At 36.6% G+C, this 13,057-nt stretch overlaps 1 protein-coding gene across 1 annotated transcript in view; it reads right to left on the bottom strand.

Moving 5' to 3' along the window:
- Window positions 1–10,261, bottom strand: part of LOC108677615 — a gene marked incomplete at its 5' end in the record, with an annotated part of 29,178 nt that extends 18,917 nt beyond the window's left edge. Inside the window, 3 exons of the mRNA XM_047881593.1 lie at window positions 1,083–1,250; window positions 2,106–2,275; window positions 9,979–10,261. Of these exons, the coding sequence (XP_047737549.1) occupies window positions 1,083–1,250; window positions 2,106–2,275; window positions 9,979–10,261 (621 nt within the window). The remainder of the gene's footprint in view (window positions 1–1,082; window positions 1,251–2,105; window positions 2,276–9,978) is intronic.
- Window positions 10,262–13,057: the final 2,796 nt, after the last annotated feature.

Here is a 13,057-nt window from a genome sequence, read left to right as displayed (position 1 = left end):
TTCATTTTTTCGTATCTATATTTTTAAGCAGTTAAATACAAAGTGTCGTAGTGAGGGGAAATATTCAGGGAATTGCTTTACGTCGTTGATTTTTCCATCGTTACTGATAGACAATAAGCGTACTTTTCGCGATGTACACTTACTGTAAACATTATTACTAACTCGTTTTACCATGCACTTAGGGAATATACAGAGAATTGTTAACTGTGACAGTTCATACACATTTTTTGGGCATATTTTCGAGTGTATGGTTGTACGTCGAACAATCTATACTGCCAACTGAACAGAATTAAAGTTGTTAGTTAGATAGACGTTAGAAGTTATATAGAAAAGGATTTCTTAGAAATTTCACCAGTGATCTTTTTACCGGGAAATAGGTAACTGTAGCGCTGGAAAATTATTGTTTCAGCTGAGAATGGTGAGTAACGGTGAGTAACGCTTTGTCACACAGATGTATCGCTGACCTCCATCTCTACACGATATATTCTGATATTTGTATTTCACGAGTATATATGAAGAAATTATACTTCAAAACAAGCCTCCACATCCCGATGCTCTCTATACACATATCCTGTCATTTGTTTCCACTAAGAATGAGAATTAAAATTCACATAACGTTAGTTTAGTTGAAACTTAAATTCAAACTTTATCCCTAAAAAGAAGATAAACGACTGATTTTCTTCTAGATTACATAGAACATTACACTAGAGCTATGCCTCTAGGCAAGACGAAAAATTATTTCAAGATTATTGCCGTACAATTAATTTGTATCGCCATGCAAGTATTTATGTTTGGACTACGTTTGTACGTTAATAAGTTACTACGCTGAGTAATAAGTTTCACTGAAGTCCCAGATACAATTTTTTTTGTTAGTTTATTTATCTTCTTATTCGTTAGACGAGAAAAAAGGTAAAATTAAATAGCAAAGTCTCTGAGTCGGTTCGGCCAATATGTTACTGAAGCATATAAATAACATTTTCCTTGACTGAACTAAAACCACTGTGATACAAGGCAAGAAGTATCATATATTCCAAATGGAAACCAAGTCACCGAGTTTTACAAGTCATTTCACAAATTCTCACCCTGAAGGCAAGACGGATATGAGGCGGGCAGTTTGAGCTGCAACTCGGTTAGCTGGACGCGATAGCGTCCAATGGAGGCGCCGAAATGTGGTCCCGGTTTCGACCACGAGACAGAAATTTCGCGGTCTTTCGGTGACAAGCACTGGACTCTTCCAGGGGCAAGAGGGTCTGTAAAGGAAAGTGATAACGTGCAGTGTTAGCTGGCGCAGTGCTCCTGTGGGAGGCAGGCAAGAAAGGATTCCTCCTCCGTGTCAGTTGAGTCAAGCACCACTTCACCCTGATGGAGAGATGGTGCTTTGGGAATGAGAATGACATACTGAATGTCATAATGCCTGTATGAGAGTTCTGCGATTGAGAAAAGTTCAATGTCCGCCTGAGCCACTTCTCCGGAAATCACAGTGGATTTGGTATTCAGAAAAGACTCTCTGGTTGGCACGAAAACACTAGTCAGATTTTTATTTAGTCTTGAAGCGATAATAAGTTAGCACTTCTCAACGTGAACGATCAAGGTATAAACTCCATACATATTTGTAGTTGATGTAAAGGTATCTATTGGATGAAGCATACGTATCAGTTGTTTGAAACGTACAAATCTGTTAAGAGGAAGCAAAATTTTATCCTCGAACAAAGTAAGAAATGAAACGGAAGGAAAAATCGGCAAATAAGTTCCTTTATATTCACAGGAACACCAGCTTTATGGAAAATTTCGTCAACGAATATTTATTGAAATGCACAGGAAGTAAATAAAATTATACAAGAATCATTTCATAATAACTCAGGTTTTCTTGCCTCTTTGGCATGAGCCTTACTTGAATATTGTTATTCTCCATCTCATTTAAAATTTTATTGACTTGCTATGAGGAATTTCAGCATTTCATTTGTCAGAATATTCATTTGTCATCTCGGACCCTGATGACTAGAGCCACAGATGGGTAATTGAGATTGCCTCATTGAATATAAAGAACTTCGCTATCGATTTATAACAATTGATAATAAATTTGTATTCTTCATTTAAATGCTCACTATGAGGCGCGGTGATTGCATAAGCCACGGATGAGCGTCTGCCACGACCGCTTTCATCCACCATCTTCATCTCAATGGCATAGGAAGAGTTCGGCTGCAATCCGTCGAGCAGCAGAAGCGGATTGCCAGCCTCGTCCACGCCCTGAGGAATCAGTGTTCGCGAAGTCCATCTGAGGAAAGACGTACACAAATATTACGAGTTTTGTAAATAAAAATCTCGAACTTAGCAGACAGGAGAAATACCTCTAAGGCAGTTGAAGAAAAATGTTCTAGCTGCTGTACTTTTTCGAGTGAATCGTAATTCAATCGCCGTTCTAATTCAGAAAGAAAATTTGCGCTTATTGTACTTATCGAAAGGTTCAGAAGGGAAAAAAATTCGAAACCCCTTATTGTTACTTCTTATCTGTTGTTTTTAGGATTTACTGTTGAAGTACGGAATTTGAGACAGGTCGACCCCTTTTGGGAAATTCACACGATTCCGCATGTATTTAATTTGATTTGTCTGCTATTCCTGGCACTACTTCAGGGGTTCAACCATTTTTTAATCTAAGTGAAAAAATAGACGTTTAAGATCACATAAACACAACTGAGTCATTGGCAATATGAGATATTTTGTGGCCGTTTTGAGGTTCCTCATTGCAAAGCATCCAACTGCAGTCAGCTATTTTGCTGCCATTCTCAAATCCATGATAGTGTGTTTCTTTCATTCAAAACGCTCTTTCTGGGCGTTGCTGATCCCAAATTTGGGATCAGGTCGAGAAAATGCACGTTAATTGATACGACTATCCATCCTCTGGAACAAAGATACCGTCAAGCTCATTCTTCTTCGAGTTTTGCCGCTCTAATTTTTTTTAATTCTTCGAATCAGGTATCCAACTAAAATCAAACGTAATGATTAGTAACGACGAATATTTTGCGCCAGGATCTTTCAGTAAATGCAGCTGCGGCCGGGTACTTATTCGTGTCTCGTGTTTCGCGTTAATTTCTTTACCGCACGACTGGCTGACGAACTAAGCAGCGTCAGAACTTCGTGAAGCAGTCCAGCATACCCTCAGGCATACCAAGCACTTCCTAGACGCCGCAAGTGTTTCTGATGATGGATTTCATAGTCACACAGCAGCGTTCTCACTTTCTTGACAATTTCATTCAAGTGTACGGGATGAACACTTCGGAATACCGGAATTATGATTGCCGTTGTGCAGCAACGCACCTTTTGACGTTAATAAACACATATATGAATGAGGAATGCGTCCCAGACAGTCAGTTGTGAAATGGTCATCAACATAATTTCAGTAGTATAGTTTTCAATAAACAGTGGACTGTTGTTTCATTTTAAATAGTTACTTTGTCAGACGTTGCTGACAGAAAGTTTTTCTTTCCGTTGTAAAGCCAAAAGATCAGCCTTTTCCTTGGTAAGAGACGAATCTCTCACCAGGTCATGCAGTTCGCACATGCGTGGAAATTTATTGCTGCTTCTAGTTGAAGGTATAAGTAAATTCAGCCACATATTTAAGGTATAAGTAAATTCAGCTTCATATTTATCTACAGTGTGGCGGGTAAAGTGGCATGTTCAATGTTCATTAAGCCGCGGTTACAGTAAAATACTTTTTTGTACGAGACATCACATTACATTGAGTGTTTTCTTCAAACATGAGAACTGTAACACTTATTCACGACCATAACTTAACAAAAATAGCAGTGATTAGCGTTCAGTCTGCAGGGGTAAGCTTCACGAAACACAAGATGCTGCTTTGAAGACCATGTCCCTACTGCCACATTTTCCTGTCCGCAATCTCTGACCACAGTTTCAATAGTCTCTAAAATATTCCTACAATTCTAACACCTATTAATTCTAAGTTGACAACACCTTTGTTCAATAAAATCCTAATATTTAACAATAAAATAACGTTTAATCCAAAACCTCTACAACAAGTGCTTCGTTGGTCTTGCAGCCATCACTACGAACATCCTTCTTGTAACAGCATTATCCACTAGCTCAACTTATTTATAACCGGCAGAACTAGGACGGGTTGGGAGCTACTGGAAGGGAGCGGGCGACTAGTGGAATCCAAATACGGGGAAAATTGTAGTGTTCATATTTGGCTGAAAACCCGGTAATATTTACAATATTAAGATAGGGGTCATTGTGTTGTATATCATCTCCCGCCAAATTATTGGTTAATTAAAAGGAAGCCTATTATTTCTTGATCATGAACATACCATGGCCAGATTTAAAAATTGTTTCCCATCCACATTGCGAGAACTATATATGCGGTGAAGAAAAACTGAATTTATGTTTTAAATTACTACGAAAAACTATGTAACACGAGGGCACAATTATTTTTGAAGCAGACTTACGTTTGACCGGTTCCATGAGAGGCTCATTAAAGGCTTAATTTAAGGGAGCCAGAGGCAAGAGGTGGGCAAGATTTTTTTTTTTATAATTGATTTTAAGACTTCGGGTATGAATATATCACACCTCCCAGCCTGAGTAGTGGGCAAGATTGAATCGAGGAAACCAAAATCTTTCCGGGAAAAATGATAAATATTGATCAGAGAAAACGTGAATAATTTACACCTATATAAAACTGCTGGGATGGAATTAATTCCTGATTTATTTAAAGGATATCCAGTCTTATCCATTGAATAAATCAGGGAACCTGAACCTAATGTTTTACTCAAAAATCGATCTTTCAGATTTCCGCATTTCCAAGAGACCTGCTATTAAGAGCATATCCCTTAAAAAAATAGAGGCTATTTACTAGCAAAACTTATTAACATTGTAACGATCAAAACATGAATTTGTAGAAAAAGTAATAATTCGTGAGTATCAAAAGTCAAAGAAAAAAATTAACAAATGAGTATCGCACTCATATAGAGGAGCGCTCATCTCTTGTCAGTTACTTTATGTTAGTTTTTATATAATAAAATTTCCAATGTCTTAGGTCTCTTCTGTTTATTTTCAATCTTCTAAGTCGGCCAAATTATTTTAAACAACAAATTCCTTGATGATTTTGATGAAATTCATGATGTTTTGCTGGCAAGCGGAGACCAACCTCTAGAATTCAGTCATTTACAAAAAAAGGTAGTAGTTCTCTATGAGTAGTTGCAACATGGTCGAATATCAGCATAAGTTTCAATCGAGCTTGAATTTTTGACAAATTCTAATTGCATTGGTGTTATTATATTTCTGCTTGGCAAAATTTAAGTCAAATGAGTAACTTTCCAATGAACCAACTGATCCAAATTTTTTGGTTTAAAACTGCTTTACGATATTTGCTAGCAAACTAATATTGAGCAATGCAAGTAGGCGCTGCAAGTAGTAGCAATTCAAGTATTCGCTCAGACTTATTCGAGAGAATCGCGCTTCGGTTTGAAGACGCCAGTGCAAGTTCCCGGGCTTAGTTAACAAAAGGGAAACCGAAAAGGGAAACCGAATTGACAGAAAGGAAACTCTTACATCGAAATGTCGAGGCTTAAGTATGTAGACTATAACATGCAATGACATCACTTATTGAACGAGTCAAATTTTCTTGTTGAAACAGCTGAATATATGTACGTGTATCTCTAATGATGCATTTTGAAATTGAAGATACATGTGAATAATTTTTTTCGCACAATGTAACCGTTGTTAAAATGCATTTGAATTATGTAGCCTAAAATGTAAAGAAAATATAGATAATGATGCACATCTATATATCGCAGCGCGTTAAAACCTGGATAAATTGACAGGAAGAAAGCCAAAGCAAAAATAAATAAATAAATTCATGAAGATAGATGATAGATTCGATAGATCCTGTCTTTGTTGATGCGTGATCGATGCTTGCATCCGAAACACAATGAAACAGAATTTATTTGTTAGCTCAACACGCTAAATAATAATTTCTCAAAAACTCGAAATTTACTGCTGAATTCTGCAGAAAAAATGCTATCATATTTTTTAAGCGTATCATGTGCGTGAAATGTTGCGCTTGCTTAACCGGAACAAGCATTATCTCTAAATGAACTTGGAAATCTAGACTATTCTTATGATTCAGTAGGAATAAATTTTTTCAGAGCATTTTCTATGAATGAATTCTAAGCGAGCTATATAGGACTCAGTAACAGGCGCATCAACCAATTTAGCAAAAGCCAATGGTTCTATTCAACTCCTGAAGTAGACATATTCAGATAACGCCTGGCGTAGACCAATTCAGCACGAGCCAATAAATTTACCGCTCAGTGGATTTCTGCACCAGCTCATTAATGGTTTCACTGTCTGGTGTAAACTGACTCAGCTCAATAGGACGGGTTTTATGTTATGCTCCAAATCGTCTCATTATGAGTCAATGCTCTCACATCTAATGTGCGTAGTCCATGAAATTCGATGGTTTATATCACCCGATTTTCATAAAGGCAAGGTTCATTGCAAAGGAAGGCCTAGAGGCCACACTGAAGAGCTCAAACTTTGGTGATAATGGAAACACTGTTGTCCCTAAATCAAGCCTCTTCATAAGCTACACGATCAGAATGACCTGCAGCAAAGCCTTAACTGCTTGTGCATCACTAGCCAGGTTGGCATCTCAATGGTCTTCATTTGCGTACTTATTACCCATTATGCGGCTAATTAAAGCTACTATAAATGAGCAAGAGATAGAAACTGTATCACAACTTTCTGCGCTGAGAGAAAACAATTCGAATTTTTAAGGTATGGACTACGTATGTTCCTACAAAAATATAAGTTGATTGAATGGCATTTTTTTTTGTTTGAAATAATTACATAGATTGCCCCACTGGATCCATGGATTTGGATCCCAGATGATGTAGTAGCATAATATTTATAATGATAATTGCGTCGGCAGTTATTTTGACTATTGTTTGGGAATTTTTTTATTCAATTACCAGATTACAAATACAACCTGTGAAAAAGATTTGATTGGTATTTTCGTGTCAATTATGGTAATGGATCTATACGAACTGGTAATTATTTGCTCCTGCCTCATTCATCAATTAGATGAACTAAATGAGAGGAAGCAGTCATTGGGATATTGTAATATAGTGTATTAAGCGAAGCAAAACGATTAGTGCAGCACTTTATTGTACGGTCCGAAGTAGGTTCATTGTGTCCCACGTGACTTTCTTGTACACGTCGATGTAGAGACATAATGTGATACGATATATTGTAACATCATGGGACAACATGATGTTGTATCATGTAACATATATGGACATTACGATATATTGTAATTAAAATAAAATAGAACGTTCAGATGGTAGATACTCTGGGTCGTTAACATTGAATCCATAAATTTGAAAATTGTTTACCAATTAATGAGGCTCCCCTTTAATTTCTCACAGCTATCGCTTCTGACGTACTGATTCGAAAATGCTGATTATAATTACCAGCATCACTATGAATACCATGAAGTAATGATAAGTATTGCTTCAAAACTTTATATTATATTATATTATTTTATATTATATTATATTATATTATATTATATTATATTATATTATATTTTTTAAAACTTTATATTATTAGAGGCGGCTGTGTGGCTTAAAATTTTTGAAGGTTTGTTTTGTATTGAGGATTTAAAAGAATCATTTCAAGGGGGGAAAATAATAATATTTTTTCACATTAGAATTATAAAACTATTTCATATCTTCTAAAAGTTTTAATTAAAAAACTCGAATTATTCCGAGCATTTCTATATTCGATCGATATTCACACATTTTAAGCGTATGCTCTAGGATTTTAGCGCTTTGGGGGGTTTAACTGGTTAATATCTTGTTAAATTGGCGTGCGTGCGCTTGATGATTCCCTGGTAATTGGTGCCATGAGTCAAACGCAATTAGGCGACTACATGAGCTGGCCGTGCGTGTCGAGAACTGCCGAGCTATTTGATATAGAACGTCTTAACAATAGCTGCTGGTGCTACAGACTGATGGTCTCATATCAGTCAAAACTTCTGTCGTACGCGTTCAAGAAGTCCGATATTCCAACTATTCACTGGAAGTGCAATACAGATGAAACAATCAATGGAATATGAGTATTTTCATGAAATTCCACATCTCGGAAGACAATCTTGTTAAGTTCATATTTTGTCTTCGAAGACTAACATTCGCTTTTGAAAGACAAAAAACTCCCTGAATTCAATGAATTTTTCCTCGAATAACGAGCGTTTTTAAAATAATTTTTTTTTCTGTGCAACCTAGTGAAACGTGTACGAAATGAGAACTTGAAATTCAAGTCTTGTATTTCCGATACGAAGGTATTTGAATTGCAATACGCGATCATTACCGAAGTACAGGAAGCGAATACCATATAGTAAAAATACCAGATTATCACAAACGGTTTGGAGAGCAAACAGCTTAATTTGACAGCGACGAAGATCCTATTAACTTGGAAATTGATGAGGCAATATTGTGAAATTGCTGGCAATATATATTGACTTGAGCAAAATATTGTGTCCTAATTCTCAACGATTTTCCTTATTTAATCATGAAACTTAAGACCTGAATTACGGACCGGCTGGACTGACGTGAATGATCCGGGCCTGCATGAATACGCTGAAGAATGCAACCACCGTTCATAAAGCTTAAGCCACACTCACAGCAGAGCACATAAAGAGAAACAAAACCGGGGTATTTAGATGATTTGGGCTACTTAAATCATCTCCATCAAATCGAAGGTTTCTTTTAAGCAGCGAGGTCAAATTCATTCGAGACTTTTGTCTTTTATGAAACAGGAACCTAAACTTTATCGTACTTATTCCTCATGGCTCAGTATAAACAACTGAAACTATCAAGCGTCTGTTGGAAAAGTAATTTTTCAGACGGTATTACAGGAGTTATGGGACAAAAGTGCTATGTAAGAGTCCATGTGTACGGTTTATATTATCAATGGACGAGAAGTTCGTTCATGGTTACATGAACTTTGAGTACTTTTTGGTAAACACTAAGAAGCAAAGACGATGACCAAGTTGAGAAAATATTTGTCGAATTCCAGAGGACAGGTTTCTCGATCAATGCCCCACCGATTGTGTCAAGTGAGCGATGTTTTATCAATGCAATCTGCTTACCGGGGCAATGTCAAGATTTTCGTAAAGTTGAGTGTGGAAGTTCAATTTTTTTTAAACTTAATGAGGAATAAATCATTAAAGTAGGACTGGAAATTCTTGTATAGCGCTGGTGAATAAGAAACAATTTTCTAGGGTAATTGCAGTTTATGTTAGTAAAATTAATTGCCTAAATAAAATAGTGTCGATGAAGTCTAAAGAAGCAACTGAAGTTTATAAAAACAACCATGTATATGCAAATAATTTAAATTAAGGCAAGATATTGACATAATTACACCTTCGCAGTTGATGAAAAATGAAAGCTATGGAAACATTTAAATTGTGATCTCTTACAATCAAGATTAGAGAAATATGTCCACAATTATAAAAATTCTGCGGAGGGAACGATAGCAGCAGCATGCATGAGAGATCAAATGAAGTTAATTAACGAAACAATACAAAGGATGTGAAGCAATCCTTTGGAACAACAACGTTTCTAGAGATTGCAAAATGTACATGAAAGCAGAAAGCAAACAATTACTGTCAATGGAGTAGATGAAGGTTATAAAATAAATGCAGCCTATGAAAGCATTCATGTGAAATAAAAAATTCTGTTTATGCATCTAATAATTCAAAAGAATGATAAGAATTAGGTACAATAGATTTAACCACATGAACAAAATACAAAAATGTCAAATTATTAGTTAATTACTCGGAATGGAAATAGCCGAAGATGATGCAGCAAATTAAAGGTTATGAAAGTAAATAAGTTTATGGATGTGTCACTGGTATTCTGTACGTACTAATTAGAGTATAAAATGCCTTCAATCGCTCACCCTTGGCTGCAAGCAGTGGTTTTGAGGCACGTTGGGACCGAACTGAGCGCTCTCTTGAAGTAAAGCGTGAAGGAGAAATTGTAGTCTGAATTTTGGGAGCCATTTACGGTCCTCCAGAGTCGCGTCTTGAGTCCAGGAATTGACGAAATGTTTTCTGCAGGATTTTTCTGTTTGGATTCTTCACGTTGGGACGAGAAAGAGCTAGGGATGTCGGAGGCGTTAAGAAGTACCTTGACCATGATGCTGCCAAGGCGCGGTAGAGTGAAGGCTGCTATGCGGACTTCTGTGAGTTAAAAAGTTAACAAATTTATAATATGAAGTGAAATAACATGTGGAGTTCGCAAATAAAGCATTTTTTGGTGTAAAATGCTTTCTCTGTGAGAGAGAGCATAGTGATCTCTCTCACTTCTAGCCGACACACATAAGAAATATAATATATAAGAGGCATTTGAAAATTACGAATTTTGGTCCCACTATACATCATCATTTTAATTTGTTTTCCATCAGCATTTTAAATTATTAAACAAAGTGAGTAAGTAATATTCTCAGCTCATTAACAATTCCAGCTTCATGGTAAAATAAATCACGTTACAGTAATGATGAATTGGCTTCACGCCAATTCATCTGAGGTTTACCTTTTAGTCGAGTAAGATTTATTTGCTTGCCTGTGCGTTATATTATTATCACTTCTCTCACTCTAATCAAAAGCTTGACGGAACAGATTTATTGCTGTGGAATTTATTTTGATATACAGGAAATACTACGAGGCCGCTATGAAAAGTCAGAGAATTTTGTAAGAAATATATCATAGTTCTTCAATTGGATCTGACAGCGAGAGATACAGCATCTGGAATTATAAACGTCCAGGAAGATTAAAATCTGGAAGCGAAGGATGAGTGAGCGCATGGCGCCTCTGGGAGCCGTTTTTCTCGTCGCCTTATCAGAGAATTAGTGCGCTGATGGCAATATTTTTATAGCTAAATTTTGATAGCAATATTACGATGGGAATATTTGATGCGCCGCGAACTTTGTGATGGCAATTTTGGTACTGCGTCGCTCGAAAGACGGAATTTGCTGAAAGTTAGGAGTATTATGAAGTGCCAACATCCTGAGTATGCAAAAGGAGAATGAAGTTGAACAAATAAAATTTGTGTTTGATCTTCATTCAGTTAATTCACCATTAAGTGTTATCAAACTGGTGACAAATTAAATTTATTTGAGGCAAAATTTGTCGAAAATATAATGCTGGTCACTCTCAATATAAACAAACCATCAGTAATATAAATAAATTAATCGCAAACAAAATTAATTAACAAACAACAAGCAATGTAAATGAGCTAACACAAATTAAAATAAATAAGCAAATCACCAGTATTTATAAATAAACGCTTCCTTAGTAAATTTTCACAAAACTTACGTTATCTATATAACTATAAGGCATGAATATCGATTACCTTAAGGAACATATAAACTAATCCGAAGCAATTAGTAAATATAGCCCTTATAAACCCTAGCAAGATAAACAAGCGTGCACTGCTCGGGCACCAACGTACTCCACCTGAGCTGCAAACAAACCTTATACGAGCTTCGGAAAATAGTGCACGATATGATAACAAACACATATGATGTACGAACAAGCACGTCCTATGTTAGAACAAACACGTCCTATGTACAAACATACAAGTCACCATTTGATAGCAAACATGTCCGATTTGCGAACAAAAATTTGATGATATGCAGACGAATACTTGATGTTATGCAAACAAATACTTGATGTTATGCAAACAAGTACTACGGGGACACTAGCTCAACACTAGTATATGCACCAGCACAACACTAGCGTGTGCACCAGCACAACACTAGCGTGTGCACCAGCACAACACTAGCGTGTGCACCAGCACAACACTAGCGTGTGCACCAGCACAACACTAGCGTGTACACCAGCACAACACTAACATGTGCACTAGCAGGTAGTGAATGCAGTCCCAGAATTGCACAATAAAGCGCACTCTTCCCTCACGTTTGTCAGCGTCGAGGAAGCTGCCCCACTGAGCTTGATGCGCTTTTTCTAAGCTCGTAAATTGCTTTATATTTAAATTTAATTGTAGAATAGAAGGCTCTGAAAGCGGCTGAGCTCAACCTGGTTGCCGTTGTATACACTTTTGAACAAGTGCCAGCGCCGCGTCAGCGTCGTAAATCGATGGGCATGTTATTTTTAAGTTGAAACTAATTAATGAAATATGTATTCTGCTGACAATAAGCAACTTTTAACTGTATTTCAAATTAGCCAATGTGTGTCAATATAATTTTTCTGATTTAGTTAATGTAAGTATGCATAAATGAACGCGAACTGAAATTTCACCTGCACGTAAAATTAAATCCAAACTATGAAAATTAAATCCAATTTATTGTTTCTTTCAAAGGGACGAGATCAAGGGATAAGCCTCTTTCAGAGGATACACACACAATATTTACAACAAACAAATGGATTGAACAGACGAATAAAATAATCTGACATATTGTAAGCTGGGGGTAATATGATAATCAGACATATTGCACGCAGGTGGCAGTATAGTAGTATAGGTGGCAGTAAATATTGCAAACGAGAGACGCGAAAATGGTTCTGCTTGCTCGATGATCTTTGTGATGATGGAATTATGGTGTGGTGAACGTGAAACAAATTTAAAATGAAAATAAATAATTAAATAATTAATAGAAGACTATCTTCACAATCCTAATAGGAAAAAAAAGTTGGGAAGTAAGTTACAGTTTTATTAATAAGTACTAACACTAGCTACCGGAAAGTCGGACACTGGTAACAGCCTAACTAAAGCTAGTTACTGTAGTGTTGGGCTGAAGTTACAGAATAACTAACGCTAGTTGCGGGTAATGCCGAGCGACAATGACAGTATTTCTAGTGGCTAATACCTTGAGGTATAAGGTGCAAGTGACAACAAAACTAAAGTTACCAGGCGCTATTGATAGCATAACTAATGCAAGCTACCAGGGTATCGGGCGAGAGAGACGATATAAATAACAATACTTATCTGAGTCTCGGACGCTACGTATGATATAACTT

This window comes from Hyalella azteca, unplaced genomic scaffold (genome assembly GCF_000764305.2).
Source record: "Hyalella azteca isolate HAZT.00-mixed unplaced genomic scaffold, Hazt_2.0.2 contig8347, whole genome shotgun sequence".
Classification (NCBI taxonomy): domain Eukaryota; kingdom Metazoa; phylum Arthropoda; class Malacostraca; order Amphipoda; family Hyalellidae; genus Hyalella; species Hyalella azteca.
The sequence above is the reverse complement of the archived record's forward strand: the minus strand, read 5'-3'. Positions and strand labels throughout refer to the sequence as shown.